This window comes from Chiloscyllium plagiosum, chromosome 7 (genome assembly GCF_004010195.1).
Source record: "Chiloscyllium plagiosum isolate BGI_BamShark_2017 chromosome 7, ASM401019v2, whole genome shotgun sequence".
Taxonomy (NCBI): domain Eukaryota; kingdom Metazoa; phylum Chordata; class Chondrichthyes; order Orectolobiformes; family Hemiscylliidae; genus Chiloscyllium; species Chiloscyllium plagiosum.
In genome coordinates this window covers 36,377,080-36,395,646 of record NC_057716.1, presented here as the reverse complement: position 1 = coordinate 36,395,646, position 18,567 = coordinate 36,377,080, and the positions used below count along the sequence as shown (strand labels likewise).

The window sequence follows — 18,567 nt, the reverse complement described above, 5'->3', positions numbered from 1 at the left end:
ACTTCAACATCCATAGCCAACTCATCTCCTTTTCCATACAAAATGAAGATGCCTACTACTCCTCTCACTTTATTTTTTTTAGCTCCTTGCCCTTGCACTAAATTCAAATCTCTGTACTTATTTCATCATCTGTTTCTGATCATTTTCACCCACATCGCCCATAGATTATCTCCAGCCCGTTGTTTCTTTTAATGACTGTGGCACTTAGTGAATTATGTATAAGTCATATTTTAAAGACTGATGCTAATTTAAGTGCAATAATGAGTTTAAGTCACCACCTATTTGCCAAATGAATGAATTTCATCTAAAGGATGGTTCTCGTCATGTAATGGCTATAATAAGGTCACTTAGAAATACAGTAACACTTGCAATAGCAGAATCTGCAATAGAGAGCAGACTTGTATGGATGCAAATATTTATAATATTGTGGGTTCCTTCACATCAATGCTATAGGCCACAACTGGATCTAAGTCACCATCAGACAACATTAGTTTTATTTCTACTCAGCAAGTTTCATGGTGACTGTCAGAATTTTACAAATGATTTTCTGCTACGCTTCCTCTGAAAATCTGGTTAAGGAAATGATGTCCCCAGATGCATCTAAAATAAATAAAATCATTATTTCAGTGAGAGTGAATAATGATCTCTGACCTGTCATTGAGATGAGATTAATTAAACAGAACAAAACTAGGGCTTGGCTTATCGTATTTTCCCAACTTCAAAACAAAAGAGGGACATGTGCAAAGCTCCAGCTATCATCGGTGCTTATTCTTTAATGTAAACGCAGCAGGACATTTTGTAGTTTTGTTTGTATCCTCACTTCCTCTGGGAGGCTAACTGTAACATTGGCCAGAAATTAATACACATCGGGGCAAGTGACCAATAAGCATAAAGTTATGTGTATTGTCTATCCATTTGCAACTGGCACCACCACAGATTTACATCTAGTGAGGAATGTGTGGATATCCCTCCATCCTTAGGCTAATGGATGCCCTTAGGTGGCCACTTAATGAGCACTTCAAGGTCTCTTTCCAGCCCATCACAAGGTTTTCGCAAGGTAGGTGGAGGCCAGAATCAAGATTCAAGCCCATCAAGACTCACGGAGGGCAATTAATGTGCTCCATACATACTCAGGCCATCACCCTAACTCTACCAGATCTATTATAGGATGACTGCAATGCCTGCATCCCACCCTTGGGTTTCCCCTCCTTACCTGATATGTGCATATTGCATCCTTCCCATTTGCTTCCATGCCATGGCCTCCTAGTTTAACCTCACTGAATACCCCTCAACCTAGCTCCCTATCAGGCATTAGCAAAAATCTCTCAAGGTGATGACCATTGTTCGCTATCCCCGTCCTGGTAGCATAAAGCTGACTGCTATTATAAACAAGGGACCTCCTCCACATATGGAGATCATTAATTGCCCTCCAGCTATTAAATGGCTGCATGACAACCAACTGATGTGAGGCACAGTCTTGCCACTGACATTTTTGTCAGGGAGGCTTTTGGGAAGCCTGCTGGGATGTAAAATAATTTATGTCTCATTTCATGTAATTGACAAATAAACTTCTTATGTTGCACTTCTGACATTTTACAGTGTAGCAATTCAGATTTCTCACAGATGCTAAGCAATATTTCTGAGTACATACTAATCTTAATGTAGCCCACACTGTAAGACTATGAAAGAACAAATTCGCATTTGCAATGCAGTAATATTAAATACCGTTAAAGTTAATGTAAAAATCAAATGTACATTGATGAAGTAAAAAGCTTCTGATTCAATACTGCACAAAGGATTGCTGCTTAAACATCTGCAATATAGGTGAGTGACATACACAGCTATACTGTATGCTTCATGTATGTGAATAACACAAATATTACATTAGCTATCTCTGTGATTTATCAATTTATAGGACATTGGGTAACGTAAATAGATTCTGTCACTTTTATGTACTATGTTATTGTGTGTTCTGACTTCACTCTCAATAACTATTTGTATAACCCGTTTTGTCAGCAACATATAGAAAAAAGCACTCGGTACAATTTTTATGTCAGCTGTACTCTGAAAACTGAAATTAATTGTGCAGCTCTGCTTTAAGGCCTTTCCCTACCTGGTTGATGCTCTGAAACTACAAAGCTGAAAAAGAAAGTTTCCATCTTCATTGAAGGGACTTTCAGCTTTTCCACATCCAACTTTTCTGCGCTGTATGACCCTATGACTACAGCTCTAAAGCTGCACTGTAAACTCTCCCTACATTTTGACAGCTGTGACACATTCCACAATAGCAGCTGAGGCAAGCCAAAGCATTTGAAGTATTCCAAATAAAACAATGCACATTCTTTAAAATAAAAATCAATTCACTGTATTTCTCAATGTTAAAGGATTCTTCAAACAAAAGTTCCAGGATTTGGTTCCGCATCTCTGCCAAAAGCTAACCACTTCCTCCTTGGACCATAACTTGGGTGACACGTTTACTGAAATCGCATTTTTGAGATATATTCTTTATAAACAAATGAGCTAGTAAATAGGGGCAAAAACGGTAACTCCAGTTGCAAAGATAATAACTGTGCAATACTTACTTGAAATAAAAGAATATGGCAAGAGAAATTAGCAAGGACGCCACTGACAATCCATGTCCAATCACAGCCAAGTACAATAAGTTTACTGCTGTCTGTTTTGGGGAGAAACAAGAATTCCAAAATGATTATTAGTGAGGAATAGCATCAGATGACATATATTCTCTAGTTGTGTTGTGAAGGATTCTAATCAGTGTTCATACCTTTCGTTTTTCCCTTGTGTGTGCATTACACTGAGTGTAGTTTGTCCATGTTCTATTACTCTCTGGATGTTGAAACCATTTTCCACTATCATCACAAATTTTCATGGCTTTTTCTATTTGTGAAACAAACAAAACAAATACCTCTCAATGAAGTTAGAATGGTTATTTTGAAACACTTTTTGTGCAGGATTGTATTGCATGTAAATTAAATCTTACTAAGATGTAAGCCTTGGATCTAATTTTAATTAGCATGAAGAGCTGGAAACAGCTATAATGTGGATGGGCAGATTAGATTTTTGATTAGATTAAATTCCCTACACTATGGAAACAGGTCTCTTGGCCCAACAAGTCCACACTGACCCTCCGAAGCATAGCCCACCTGGACCCATTCCCCTCCATTTACCCCATGACTAATACACCTAACTGTATGGGCAATTTAGCATGGCCAATTCACCTGATCTGCACATCTTTGGATTAGAAGAAGAAGAAGAATACAGCGCAGTACAGGCCCTTTGGCCCTCGATGTTGCGCCGATCCAAGCCCACCTAACCTATACTAACCCACTATCCTCCATATACCTATCCAATGCCCGCTTAAATGCCCATAAAGAGGGAGAGTCCACCACTGCTACTGGCAAGGCATTCCATGAACTGACGACTCGCTGAGTGAAGAACCTACCCCAACTTCAGTCCTATATCTACCCCCCCCACCTTAATTTATAGCTATGCCCTCTTGTAATACCCGACTCCATACGCGGAAAAAGGTCTTGTACACCTCAATCAAGTCACCCCTAAACCTTCTTTTCTCTTGTGAAAACAGCCCCAAGTGCCTCAGTCTTTCCTCATACGATTTTTCTTCCATACCAGGCAACATCCTGGTAAACCTCCTCTGCACCCGTTCCAGTGCCTCCACATCCTTCCTATAGTATGGCGACCAAAACTGCACACAATATTCCAGATGCGGCCGCACCAGAGTTTTATACAACTGCATCATGACCTCAGGGCTCCGGAACTCAATTCCTCTACCAATAAAAGCCAGTACGCCATATGCCTTCCTCACCGCACTATTTACCTGGGTGGCAACTTTCAGAGATCTGTGTACATGGACACCAAGATCCCTCTGCTCATCCACACTACCAAGTATCCGACCATTAGCCCCGTACCCCATCTTTTTGTTATTCTTCCCAAAGTGAATCACCTCACACTTAGCTACATTGTATTCCATTTGCCACCTTTCTGCCCAGCTCTGCAGCTTCTCTATATCCTGCTGTAACCTGCCATATGCTTCCTCACTGTCAACAACTCCTCCGACTTTTGTATCATCCGCAAACTTGCTCACCCAACCTTCTAACCCCTCCTCCTGGTCATTTATAAAAATGACAAACAGCAATGGTCCCAAAACAGATCCTTGCGGAACACCGCTAGTGACGGCACTCCATGAAGAAACTTTGCCATCAACTACTACCCTCTGTCTTCTTCCATCCAGCCAATTCCTAATCCGAACCTCCAACTCACCCTCTATGCCATATCTCCGTATTTTCTGCAGTAGCCTACCATGGGGAACCTTATCAAACGCCTTACTAAAATCCATATATACCACATCTACCGCTTTCCCCTCATCAACCTCCTTCGTTACCTTTTCAAAGAATTAAATTGTGGGAGGAAACCGGAGCACCCAGTTGAAACTCATACAGACAGTCACCAGAGGTGGGAACCAAACCTGGGTCACTGGCGCTGTGAGGCAGCAGTGCTAATCACTGAGCTACCATGTCACCCCATCTGTTTTGGGTAAAAACATGAATTCCAAACTGATTATTAGCGAGGCATATCATCAGACGACATATATTCTCTAGTTGTGCTGTGAAAAATTCTAATCACCATGCAGTTTGCTAAAATCATCTTATCCAGTTTAAAAGTAAATTACTTCCACATTTATTCTCACCAGATACAATGTACCCATTGACAGAGAGAGACCTCTATAAATCATCCAAATAGGGCCTTAAATCACAAATTAAATGCTGTGCATATAACAGCCTATTTACAAAAAGAGCGGAACATGGCCTAATAGCTACAATATTCTGAACTTTCATCTAACAATAAATAATGTTCTAGTACTTCCATTTATATAGTACCTTCTCTCATTGAAATACATCAAAGCCACTTACTAAATGATTTACATTTGTAATGCAATGGCAATTGTTAGGTTCACAATCTGTTATTGTAATTCTATGCTTGTAAGCAGCAACACCAGAGGTGGATTCCTCGTGAAATGATTTCTAGCTGGCAAGCGAAATTTACTTTAATGTGGTGACGTCAAAAATACAGCACATTAATAATAAGGAAAATCAAAATTTTAAGCAGCACTATTGCAGTATTCAAATCCAAATTATGTCTTTGCATAATAATTTCAATGCAAGCCTTTTGGTGCCATAGTTCTTCTGCCCTTATGAACTGCAAGTTTATTGCATGCTACTGATAATTCTGGGTTGTATTGCTGTCTATTTTAATCTTATCCATTAGGCATGAATCAATACTCTTCGATTACGGGGTCATTGTATGTGGAGGTAATTCAATCTTAACCTTCAATTGTTATCATGATAAATTTTCTACCAGAGTGTAGAATCTCCTCCCTTCTATAGGCTTTGTTGTAATATTAAATCAATGAATAATTAAGGTGAAGCCTAACAATGCACTTAACTAGCAAAATGATCTTAACTAAAAAATCCATGATCAATTAGAGGATTTTGGCTTCCTTTAAGAATCAAATACTGAATGTATCAGACTTAGGATAAACCCTCATCATAAGTATTTAGTAACACCAGAATTTAATATTAATAACATTCAACTTTAATTTATAACTGTGCTCAAATCAAGTATGCAGGTGTGAAGGGTTGAGAATTACTTTAATGCAAATGAAGGATGTTAGATTTATCTTCCTATTTTCCTTTAGTTTCACAATGATGCTCTTTAATCTCTAAAAGAGTTTTGGCCTTTTGACCTTCTAGGTAAGCAACATATATTGCTATTTTTAATATTTGCTATGCTCCAACTTCTCAAGTCAATAAAGAATAGGTACTATCTCTGACCATTTTGTAATTTTTTTTGAGTAATATCGAAATTCACAGGAAAATGTGATGGAGAGGAATAAACCAGGGCTACATTCTTTAGAGTACAAAATTATGATATGTATCTCATTAAAACACTGAAAAGCCATCATGGATTCAACAGGGTAGATATAAAGAGAGTGTTTCCCCTGGTTAGGGAACCTGGTTGAAAGTGTTCACAAAAAATGTTTCTAGATAAATAAATCAAGAGCTAAATGGCAAAGTATTGTTAAGTAGAGGATCAACCATTATCTAATTGAATGAAGGAGCAGATTTGAAGGGCCGAATGGCTATTCCTACTCTATTTACCATCTTATGACTTTGAATTGGAATTCAATAAAGTACATTTTGAAGCAATGAGGAAATTGTTGCAAAGCAGCAAATATGGCAGTCAATCTATGCACAATTGTTGTGAATTCATAAAAGGTACCTCTTCAAATATTATGAGAATGTATTTGACAAATGACAATAAGGTGACAATGCACCAGTTCTGCATTCACAGTCTTGACATCAATCTTGCCACAACAGTGATACTTATGAGTATCTGAAATGACATTTGTCAGCAAATAACAATGCATTATAATGTTCAGAAAATCGGATCACTTCCTTTGGTGCACATTTCTTTGTTTATCCAGTTTCAAAGTGATGTGCAAAAATTAGCTTCTAGCTGATGAAGGTGGAAAGACTGTGAATACATGGACAAATAAATTATTCAGGCCTATTTCAGAGTATTAAATAACAGGAAAGATGCATTTGATTTCAAAAAGTTTAGATGAAATCAGGGTTAAAACAATATTATCTGGCACTTGCAGAAAGCTTACATAATAATAATGTCTGGAGGAACTTCATAGGAAAGTCAAACAAAATTTGACACTGAGTCAGATTACAACAGGTGAACAAGGGCTTGGTGAAAGGAGTCAAAATGGAACAACGTAAAGTGGTAGAGAGCACGGTGGAGAGATTTAGATTGGAAATTTCAGACTTTAGGACTAAGACTGCCAAAAAAAAGTGGTGAAACAATGAAAATTGGACTTGTGCAAGAGGCAAGAGTGCAAAGATCTCAGGTGGCGGTAGCACTGGAAAACAGAGATGTTGTAGAAACTCAGCAGGTCTGTGAAGAGATAATAGAGGTAATGTTTCGAGCGTGATAGGATTTTTTTCCAGAATTGAAAGGACTCAAACGTCCCTGGAAGATATTGCAGACAATGTTAGGCAAAGCATTTCTTCAATGTTAAAAGGGCATCTCAGTAACAAATGGTAAATCCTGCAATCATGCAAATGGCTAACATATTGGTCCCAAAACTGTGTTAAATTGTTCTACAATGTTTCAATTGGTGCCTTATTGCCTCTGAGGTCACAAGATTTCAGTTTCAAGATTCTCTCCAGGGCTTGACTACAAAAATTGATGGAGAGAGGAGGAGAACTTCTTCAAGGTAGGCATCCTTGACAGAGGATTTGCAGTAAGGTTAAGATCAACTAGCCAAAAGTGAAGACTGCAGATGCTGGAAACCAGAGTTTATATTAGAGTGGTGCTGGAAAAGCACAGCAGGTCAGGCGATTCTCCTGCTCCTCGGATGCTGCCTGACCTGCTGTGCTTTTTCCAGCACCACTCTGATCTAAACTCTGGTTTCCAGCATCTGTAGTCCTCACCTTTGCCTACAAAAATCGATACTAACACTCCAGTGGGGTGCTGAGGGCATGCTGCACTGTTAGAGTGGCCATCTTTCTGACTAGACAGTAAAGTGAGGACGTGTCTGGCAGCTGGATGGAAAAAATTGAATAAGAGCAGGGGAGCTATCCTCAGTGTCCTGGCCAAGGTTAATCCCCCAGTGAACATCATTAAACCAGACTAGGCTGAATCTTGCAGCATTTTGGCTCGGTGCAAGTTACACCTAGTTGTGGAAGGATTTCTGCCATGAGATCTTGAGAGATTCCTTGCCATAATCTTATAAAACTCGCCTCATCCACCAAGTATCCTGCCCCAAAGGCATCCCTCACACCTGGCTCCAGCTTCACATTACCACATGTTGATCTCAGAACAACTCGCCACTCAGCAGCTATCTCGGAATTCATCAGCATCTTTGGTGTCACGCCATTTTTAAAAGCCTGTTCCGCACCCAGACAGGCCAGAGATGCCCTGCACAATTCCTGGGATTGGCCATGGACATGGAAGATAGAAAGAGATCAGTGACCAGCTTTGCAGGCAGAGACCTAAAAGTCTAGCTAGATGCACCAATTGAAACATTGTAAAACAATTTAACACAGTTTTGGGACCAATATGTTAGCCATTTGCATGATTGCAGGATTTACCATTTGTTACGGATTCTGCCAGATACCCACTCTGGTTATTGTCAAGTTTCATTGACTAGGCAGCATCCAAAGTGCAGGAGAGTCAATGTTTTGGGCATACGCCCTTCATCAGGACTTCCTTTTCTCCTTTGGACCATCATGGCAGCCATAACACCAGGCCATGTCAGTCTGGTCCAATATTGTCACCTGGGTTAGAGTGCTCTCAGACTTCTAGGAGAATGCCCAACACCCTAGGAAGAAGGCCAATGACATTCTCCACTCCACCAGCATGGGTGCCACTACCTTCTGTCCAATATCTCACACTCACTCACTTTCTTCTGGTCTACCCTCTCCTAACAGTCCTGCAGTCCTCACTTTCTCCAAGTAGTATGTTGACTGACCATGTGTAAGCTTCTGGACTGGTATTGGAGGCTGCCCCAACTTCCTGCAGAGGGGCCTCCTGTGTAAAGGCTATCCCTGTTGACTTGACCGAGATCTGCTGACAACCGTGACAAGTTCCTTTGTATCTGTGGTAGAGGGCACGGCGAGACAGAAATAATGTGAGCTTGGTATCTCTGGCTAATAGATCAAAGTTCAAAAAGGCAAGGCACAGTAATGTTGTGGGCATCCAAATAAGCTCAAAGTGAGTGCGTACCATATCAGCAAGCGAATAGCCTGGATGTATAGTCTAGTGTAGACCATGACCTGGGTGTATGTCCCTGAGTGTACAATGTCCTTGTTGTAGCAGTGTAATGGTAGTTGCCAGTAGAGCATCCTGTAAATGGACTGGAGATGTGCCATGAGGGTATTTCAAGGCTAGCATATGTTAAATGCCAATGTCTCTGGATGTGGGCTGCATGTAGTTGGTGCCCATGGAGCCATGTTGATGCCTATTGTCCTACATGGAGTTGCTTCAAAATAAGCAGTGAGCGGATTCTGCCAGATACCCACTCTGGTTATTGTCAAGTTTCATTGACCAGGCAGCATCCAGCAGTAGAGTCGACGTTTTGGGCATAAGCCCTTCATCAGGAATTCCACATCACTCTGAACCCTATAAGATTCTGTTCATTACCTTGTCATTAGCACATTGCTGACTGTGGGAGACTCCTGTGTGCAAATTAATTACTATATTTGCTACATTACAACAATGTCCTCATTATATCAAAAAGTATTTTAATAGCTTTAAAGTACTTTTCCATAATAAATGGTTTTAACATTTAGAATATAAATGCAAGTCTTGTTTTTCATAAGATCAGCGCAACACATCTTTCTGGCCAGCCAATTGGGGCAGTAGCCACTTTCATAAGAACGTAAGAACTGGGAGCAGGAATAGGCAGTTCAGCCCCTCCAGCCTGCTCCACCATTTTACACAATCACAGATGATCTCGTCTTGGCCTCAATTCCACTCTGCGTAACACTTCCACCCATTACTAATTAAAAATCTTAAGTTTAGTCAATGTCCTGGCATCCACACCCACTCTGGGATAATAAACTCCAAAGATCCATGATGCCCCTCATGTCTACCTCAAACCGGTTTCCACCCCTGCCACCGACTTAGCCTAAAACCATGACCTCTCATTCCAGACTGACCGACATGAGGAAACTTCACTCCACATCCCCCTGAGCATCTTATACACTTCAACTAGATCTCCTCTCATTCTTCCAAACTCCAAAGAGTACAGGCCCAAACTGCTCAATTTTTCTCTCTCATCAGCTGTCAATCCAAAAGTCATCCACATCCAGAATTGCCAAAGATGACTAGACTCTTTCATGAATATACCCATTCATATAAACCTGAACATTGCTTAAAGTCTGAGTCATGATTACTGCAGTTGGGATTGACAGAGCAATATTGACTATACCTGATGGATCAAAGTCTTGGAAGTAATCAGGGCAATGCTGGACAGCCACTGTTCCAGGAGGTGCATCTTCCCAGCACAACCATCCATCCCAAGTCCTGCTACACGCAATGCTTGTCTCTAAGGAAAAAAAGGAATTATTAATAACACTGTAAGAAATACTAGAAAATATTTCTGTCATCCAGTAAGATTACTTGTTGCCACCTTTGCCCAAATGCAATTAATGATACCACTGCATTGTCTTTTATTTTTAGAAAGGGCATTATCATTATGACAGGGTTTGACAAACCTGAATTATATTACACCTCAGAAAAGCTTTGCCCAGTCTATGCCAATGTTTCTGTTTAGCATGATCTTCTATCCATCTTTTTTTATCTTGTATTTCTCCCTCACGTATTTATCTAAATTCCACTCAACAAACACAAAGTCTTCTTTTTAAGAGTTCTAGTGGCTCTATAGGATCTCTCAGCATTTACCCTAAAATATATTGATATATATCACATTGAGATATGGTTCTAACAAAATGATCAGGGCATGGTACTTTTAGTGGTTTCCCTTCCTAAGCAAAGAAAACATTTGTGCAAAATATTTATCCAATTAAAGCTTCCCTTGAGAATAAATAATGAAAAATTGGCAAGAAGATCAGAAAGCAGGGAGCAGAGATTTAAGATAATTATCAAAGTCACTTGACGGAAAACTAGGAGAACATTTTTATCCAGTCAGATGTTCCCATCTGGAAGACATAATTAAAAATCTGATGGAAGAAGCACCAACAGTGACTTTCAAAGAAAAGTTTGCTGTATATTTGAAAAGGAACAAATTGAAGACTTATAATGAAAGAGAAGGGAGGTGGGATCATTTGGGTACCTCACAGGAATGACGGTCTAATGAAATCCTACTAAAATTGTGTACAGATGGGTGTCAGACAATTTATTTCCACGGAAGAAAGGAAAACAGTCCACCGACAGGCCTGGATGAAACCCATCCTGCAGCCCTTCACTGCTGCTGGTGAGCTAAATAACATCACAATGGGACTTCTACAAAGGGGGACACAGCACAAACTCTGGGTTTGCTGGCCAATCTGATAGCAGCTCCGATGATTCTGTCAGTGCCAATGTTCCATTGGGCCACACAGGCCAATTAGGAAGTAACTAATGATGGAGCGCTGAATTGAGATAAGTCCGGAGGTTTTGGGCGGAGGCTTGGAACCTTAGTGGGAAATCATGCTAAACAGAAACTTTGGCATCGATTGGGCAAATCTTTTCCGTGGTGTAATATAATTTAGGTTTGTCAAACCCAGTCATAATTTGCTGTGTTCTAAAGATTGAAGGAAGTGGAGTACTGCTTTATTAGGGTATGCCTCTGATGGACAAGTGTAACATTTGGATCCATTGAGCTTCAAACTAGCACAACAGACCCTTAATTATTTATTTACATATTGAGAGTGTGCTGCCGATTTTGGTACATGTCCAAGCTCGATATTATAGGAGGGAACTTGGGGATAGGTGACAATGGGATGGGCTAGCCAGTCTCCTTATCTCACATGCTTCCCCACTGAAAACACAGCTGGTAGGAGCATCTAATAACCAACCCTATGATGCCAGAATTTCCACAATCTGAGAATTAAATGCCCTTCTATCACTTCATCATGTGATGTTAAGGCTACGTACAAACATGAAGCCAGCAGTTGTAAAAAAATACATTTAGTCAATAATCTCATGCTAAATATAACAATGTGAAGCTGAGTTTTTAAAAAAAATGGACAAAATTTGTTTTAGATTTCAAGAGCTTAGTGACAGAGTCCTACATTCCATGATCAAGCTACACTAACTATAAACCCTCAAGTCCTTTTGCTAGATTTGCTGACAGATAACACTGTACAATTGCAGAGCAAAGGGGAAAAGGCACAATGGTGAAAAGGACAAAGATTAATCTCATTCAAGGTTTGCGTGCTCCCTGTGGTTTTCTTAATTAGAATGAATATCAGTAATGCCAATAAAATACTAAGTAAAGCCAATGGATTGAAATGTAAATTGTCCAATCAATAAAAGAACAAATATTTTGAATTTTTTTATACTTTAAAGAATAAATAGTGTGTATCTCTTAAAAGGTGAATAAATCCACTCTTCTGACTTTTGATAATAAGCTCAAACCTAATGCAGAACAGCACACTTTATTTCCCTAAGGTGTTGTCTGACCCATTCTTTATTTCCAGCAGTTTCTGTTGTAATTTCTGATGACCAGTTCTCCCCCATATTGTGGGAAGATAGGAACAAGGGGAGGCTGTTAAGCCCATGAGCCTGCCCTAGGTTAGATCATCATCAATCATTTCTATTTAACTCATACCCAACTTCCCTTGATAACTATATTTTACAGACGACAAATAAGATCAAGGCTTTGGAACATCTTTAGTGCTCCAAAGCACATTTTTTTATTTAAACAACAAAAAAATTAATTGTTGAAACTTGGACATCAGTAGCATAGAATTTACTGCTTATCTCGAGCTGTCCTTGAAACATTGGTTATGACTGTTTTCTTGAATGGCTGTAAATGTTAGGACATTAAGATTTTGAAGGGGCTTGATGGGGTAAATGCTGTGGGATCGATTAGTCAGCAAATCTAAAACACAGCAGCAAAGTCTCAGGATAGAAGGTTAGTCCTTTCAGGCTGAAATGAGGAGAAATTTCTTCAGTCGGGTTATGTTTCTTTGGAATTCTCTACCCTGAAGGTTCAGGATCTATTGTGGATATATTTAAAACTGGGATTGACAATGTATTTTTGGTGTTCATGGAAGCAAAGGATACGGAGAGTGGGCAGGAGCTGGCCTTGAAGCCTAAGATCAGCCATGATGACGTTGAATGGCAGAGCAGGATTGATGAGTTACTCCTATCTCTTTGGGTGTCGTGGAGGTGATGGCATTTCCACATGCCCACGACTCATGTGATTTTAGGAGCAGAGGTGGGGCTTGCATGAACCCTTTGAAGAAGTGAGCAGCAAATGCTGAGATGTTCCTCTCAATGTTACTTCACTAGAAATACAGTGGCAATGTTGTTTCCATGGGTTACAGGGATTTCTGACACCGTAAAGTTGAAGCAGCATGAGGGAAAGGAGAAATTCTCTGGTATATCTCAGCTACTGTCTCTGCAGAGTTATTGTAACATTGCCAGAGTGTCAGTCATTCTCTACCAATCAACCCTAAATTCTGTTCAAACAGATTTCACACTTTTACCATGAATCCATTAGAAGAAGCAAACACCATGCACACTTGTATCCACAATGCTCTTTGACACTAACACACTTTGCAGCTTTTGGAAGTGGCAGTAACCAGAACTGAGAGATTTGTAGAAAGCAGCACGATATTACAATGTCCAGTGTGAAACTAAATGTCTGAGTGGTACTGCCAGCTTCTCTGTCAGTCTCTAATCAAAGAAATCAGAGGTCTGTGGAAGAATGAGCAGCACTGCATACAATGGCATCCTCATACAGGTTCAAGTTTTAATGACTCTTTCCTAAAAATAAAATGAAGGTTAAAAGGTTTTCTTTCCACCAATGATTACTGTGCAGTGGCTGCTGCAAAGTCTAGGCAATGTGAGACTACCTCCCTAAGCTGGCCTCACACCTGTTCCCTGGATCTGAATTGGGCAGCTTCACGTATGAGTTCCATAACTTGGCTGAAAGCACTACGTATTCATCTCAATGCCAATATAGTATCGTGACTATGACCTGCTACATTAACATTTCCTCCTCAACTTTGCCTCACCCTATAAACGTTGAAGATAGTTCTAACTGACCATTTTAAATTGCAGTCACCTAATTTATTATTCATTAACCATAAGCAGATTGCCTTACAATCAATGTAAAATTGAGTAGTGTCAATTGAACAACAACTTAGAAGAATGTGTTGCTGGCAGTGGGGCAGGACCCTGAATAAAAAGGCAATCACTGACACATTAGCATGTATACAAAACAGTCACTTCTTCCTTTACCATTTTCCTTACGTGCAGGAGCCTGCATAATCTTCTGGTAGCATTCATACTGCGCAGTCATTATTTTTTGCCTGGTGAAGCCAAATCCTTGGTACAGTTCTGCTGTTACACTCCGTGTACTGTTCTCAGTCATGACCACTGCAAACTGATACAAAACAAATATATTGTTGGAGACAGAACATGTGTAGATCTGTGGAGATGAATATCAGTTAAACTAAGCTTTTATGCAAATCTTTGTCAACAAAACTTAACTAATACTTAATAATTTACATTGTTTTGAAATACTGAACAGCATTTCCATTAGTGCCAAGAAATGAGCTTGTTAGTTTGTCATTTCAGACACCAGATCACCAACAACCCAGCAAACCCCCTCCCCAACTATGCTAAAACTCTCATCCCCACCATTCAGTACTGCAGTCTTCCTCAACAGGAAAAAAATCTTATAGTTGTTACAGTGCAAAACTGGAAATTCCATGAACATGTTGTGCCATGGTTCATTACTTCAAATATACCACATGTACTGACTCAAGCATAAACCTTCAAACTAGATTATTGAGTGGCCTTTACTGAATAGGTACATAGGCAACTTAAGGTCAATTATATCGATGGTATTGATATTTGTGCACCCATTAAAGAGTTCTCATGACGAAAATGCGAGAATTCTCTGCACGTCATCCCAGTACAGCTGGCTCATAAATAATGTAAATTTCCAGTACAAGCAAGTTCACCATCCAAACAAATTATGCAGCTCTACCATTTCATAAGCATAATAACACTGCTTTTATTTATAAGTTGTGTCGCGCACTTGAATTTCTAAACATCAAATGAGAATGGCCAAAAAGGTTTTGATGTATTTGCTAACTGAGTTAATCTCAGGAAATTTTAAAACCTACCTTTGAAATGGAAAAAAAGAACAAAAAATGAAACATCCAGTTCCCTCCCATCGAAGACGTTGTCCAGAATAGTTTATTATTGAATATGACAGCCTATAAAAGTGATAGAAAAAATAGCCTGAGTGACAAACAACAACTGGAACATATTAAATTAAGACTCATCTCAGAATAGGGATTGTGCACTTTTCCTGCTTGATATCATATATCATAAGGATTCCATATTTTTGCTGTTTAATATCATATATCATAGGGATCTTGCATGCTGTCTGTTTACTATCACATATCACAGGAATACTACATTGTTGCTTTCTAATATGGTACTCATACAAACACCATGAGCTTTGAATTGCAATTTAAATTTGTAAGTATCTAAGTAACAATGCTCTGTTTTGAATTTGGAACACTTTTGAGCTAACTGACAGTTGTCTATTTTACATTTACAATACAATTTATGATGTGAAATAATTTTCGCTCCACATCAATGAAACTGTGCCAATACAATCCAACAATGTGTTCTCAACTGATGCCCCAATCCTGAGACTTGAATGCGTGTAACTGCATTTTATCAGAATCAATCTGGGTTTTAAAGATTCTTCGTTGGATCCCTGGGCATTCTTTAAACGGATACATAATTCTAAACGTTCTGACAATTCAAGCATTCTCATCTGAATTCTTCACAATTTTAAACTCTGCTAGTCAAGTGTATGTAAACATAAGGATCCAATAGTGGGAAGCAATATAAATTCTTTACAGCTGACATAAACCTATAAACAATTACAATTCTCAGGCAGATTTAATGATTCCGAAATGGTCAATGTTCATGTTACACTTGCTTCACCCATTGTTTAATGGGTTAACTAAAGGGAGATGTTCAAAAGACAATGGTTGTGAAGGTTTAATATTCATTTTAGATTGGTCCCACCCATTACAATGACGCCATATACAGTCTGTTGGTGAAGAAGGTCTGTTCCATCTTTAAGAGGAGGCAAAGGTCTCTGTGCCAACTCCTTAAAGTTCCAGTAATTAGGCCTGACCAAATGTAGTTGTACTCATTCCTTTCATGCAATAAATCTGTGTGTTATCTAAGAACAATGCCCCTTTCTGTAGATACATAATGGTATGTGCTTTAACTCCAATCGGTATATAGCCCTGAAACAAAGCAATGCCAAAGGGGAGTTGCTGACAGTGAACTACCAGCAACAATGCTTACCCAGTATCACATACTAGTAGAGATGGCAAATACCAGCAAGTAACAGGAATAGCCATCTTTGAAATACCACACATGCCATACATTTTCATAGTAGATTGGTATAAAATATAATTATTGAGAATATTTTTCCTGATGGCTTGGGTAGTACAGCAAAATAGAATGGATTCAACATACAGCATGTCTGCGTGGGTTTCCTCCGGGTGCTCCGGTTTCCTCCCACAGTCCAAAGATGTGCAGGTCAGGTGAATTGGCCATGCTAAATTGCCCATAGTGTTAGGTAAAGGGTAAATGTAAGGGTATGGGTGGGTTACGCTTCGGCAGGTCGGTGTGGACTTGTTGGGCCGAAGGGCCTGTTTCCACACTGTAATGTAATGTAATCTAATCTAATACAGCAGTTAATCTGGTAATCTAATATCTGTAGTCACATCTGTTTTTGGCTTTCCAAAGCTGAAACTCAAATACTCACAAACATTTAACTTAATGCACAGGTATTAATTATGACTAAGGAGAAAGTGAGGACTGCAGATGCTGGAGATCAGAGCTTAAAAATGTGAGGCTGATAGGCCAGAGAGGGATGCAGATTTCTCCAGTTTTCTCATTTCCCCTCCCCCCACCTTTTCTCAGTCCCAACCCTCAGACTCAGCACCGCCTTCTTGACCTGCAATCTTCTTCCCAACCTCTCCGCCCCCACCCCCTCTCCGGCCTATCACCTCACCTTAACCTCCTTCCACCTATCGTATTCCCAACGCCCCTCCCCCCAAGTCCCTCCTCCCTACCTTTTATCTTAGCCTGCTTGGCACACACTCCTCATTCCTGAAGAAGGGCTTATGCCCGAAACGTCGATTCTCCTGTTCCTTTGATGCTGCCTGACCTGCTGCGCTTTTCCAGCAACACATTTTTAAGCTCTTAATTATGACTAAGGCTGTCATGTATACACTGATTTGACAAGTATCCCTTTGTTCCATAACAGCCAAAAAGCAATCGCAAACTTACCTCCTCAATAAATGCTCACATATTCTGATTGCTTGCCAAAGAAGCATTTTGCATATCCAAAGAAGAAAATTTGAAGCATTTAAAGTTGCATGTGTTTATTTTACACAGAATTCCCAAATTAGACACTACATTTAAAAATATTTTGATAGACACAGAGGATTGATAATATATTTTTAAACAGGGTTGTTATAATAAACGCATCCAAAAGAACTTTATAATGTGTGGCTGATATACCAAAAGGCATTCCTCTTTCTAAGCAAGTCATTCTCTTTATAAGACTTCTTAAGGAAGTGCATTATTCGGAGTGTTTTCTCTGCCTACTTCCATTTCAATTCTTCCTGCCTTGAAATTGGGAGGTTTTGAATTTAACTTTATTTCTTTCCATCATTCCAGTACCTAAGTACATGACTTCAGAATAAGAAGTGCCATATCATTGATTTTGAACAAGTTATTTCTTTACAATAATTGATCTACTCCAATCCATATATTCCTCCAAGTGCTCAGGTGCCATGGATTCAGACAAACCCTGGAATTTTCACATTACTTGAGTAGGCATTGGTGATTTAGTTGGGAAAATATATAATAAACAGAAAATTCTGATCTCGATGTTGCAAATAAAATTTCTGATTTTCCAGTTAATATTAAAAGTATGCATTTTGAACTTTGCTAATGAGCAGCAACAACCTTATTTCCTACAATTTGCATCTCATTACCAGCTAAAAACTCATTTCTGTGCAACTCAAAATTCTCCCTTCCCAATGAAAACCAGGCAGCACAAATTCCTGACAGGAAAGCCAGGCTGCTATGTGGTGCCAGCAGCTTTCTATTTTCCCCTTTGGACAGCTCCACCATCATTTCCCCACAAGCTCCATGGATACTGTACTCTTCAATGCTTCATCTACAAAATTGGAATTCATCAAACATCAGCCTCACCACATCATCATGGCTACGTTTGGACTATCTCACACACAACTGAAGTGCTTCGGAATTTTATTTTGGAGCTCAGGGGCACATGTAACTTGCGAGTTTCTGCTGGGTCATTTTGCATGTAATGATGCAGACACATCTTATGCACCTTTTGACTTTTAACTTATTCTCTAAGCACTCATTCAATTTACACTGGCTTGGAGGCTGTTGGGCTTTTTAGCTTGCATTATCTTTTAACCCATAGACTCTTCAGTGCTAACTGACAAGCTGTCAGCATCTCTAGTTTGTATCACGTTTTGGCACAGCGGGAGAGAGAGTCAGTTTATCAGTTCAGAACCTTAAAAAGCCAAGGGGTGGGCAGGTTGCTGTACGGACATCATGCTATATCAATGTCACACCTACAATATGTGTCAGCAGCTAATATGGTAAATACACTTCATGTGTTTCAGGCAAATGGCCATGTCTGAAAGTCCAACAGCAAGTTCTTAGTGAAGTGAAGGGGGGTCTGTGGTCAGTCAAGGGGTG

General features: G+C 39.6%; 1 protein-coding gene across 2 annotated transcripts in view; it reads right to left on the bottom strand.

Moving 5' to 3' along the window:
* The window catches only part of LOC122551476 (calcitonin gene-related peptide type 1 receptor-like), an 81,109-nt gene that overhangs the window by 18,139 nt on the left and 44,403 nt on the right, over nt 1–18,567 (bottom strand). For both annotated transcript variants that reach the window (XM_043693437.1, XM_043693436.1), the window contains exons 2-6: nt 14,913–15,005; nt 14,020–14,164; nt 10,037–10,153; nt 2,783–2,895; nt 2,583–2,674 (exon numbers count right to left, since the gene is read on the bottom strand). In XM_043693437.1, the coding sequence (XP_043549372.1) occupies nt 2,583–2,674; nt 2,783–2,895; nt 10,037–10,153; nt 14,020–14,164; nt 14,913–14,963 (518 nt within the window). In that variant the 5' untranslated portion in view covers nt 14,964–15,005. The remainder of the gene's footprint in view (nt 1–2,582; nt 2,675–2,782; nt 2,896–10,036; nt 10,154–14,019; nt 14,165–14,912; nt 15,006–18,567) is intronic.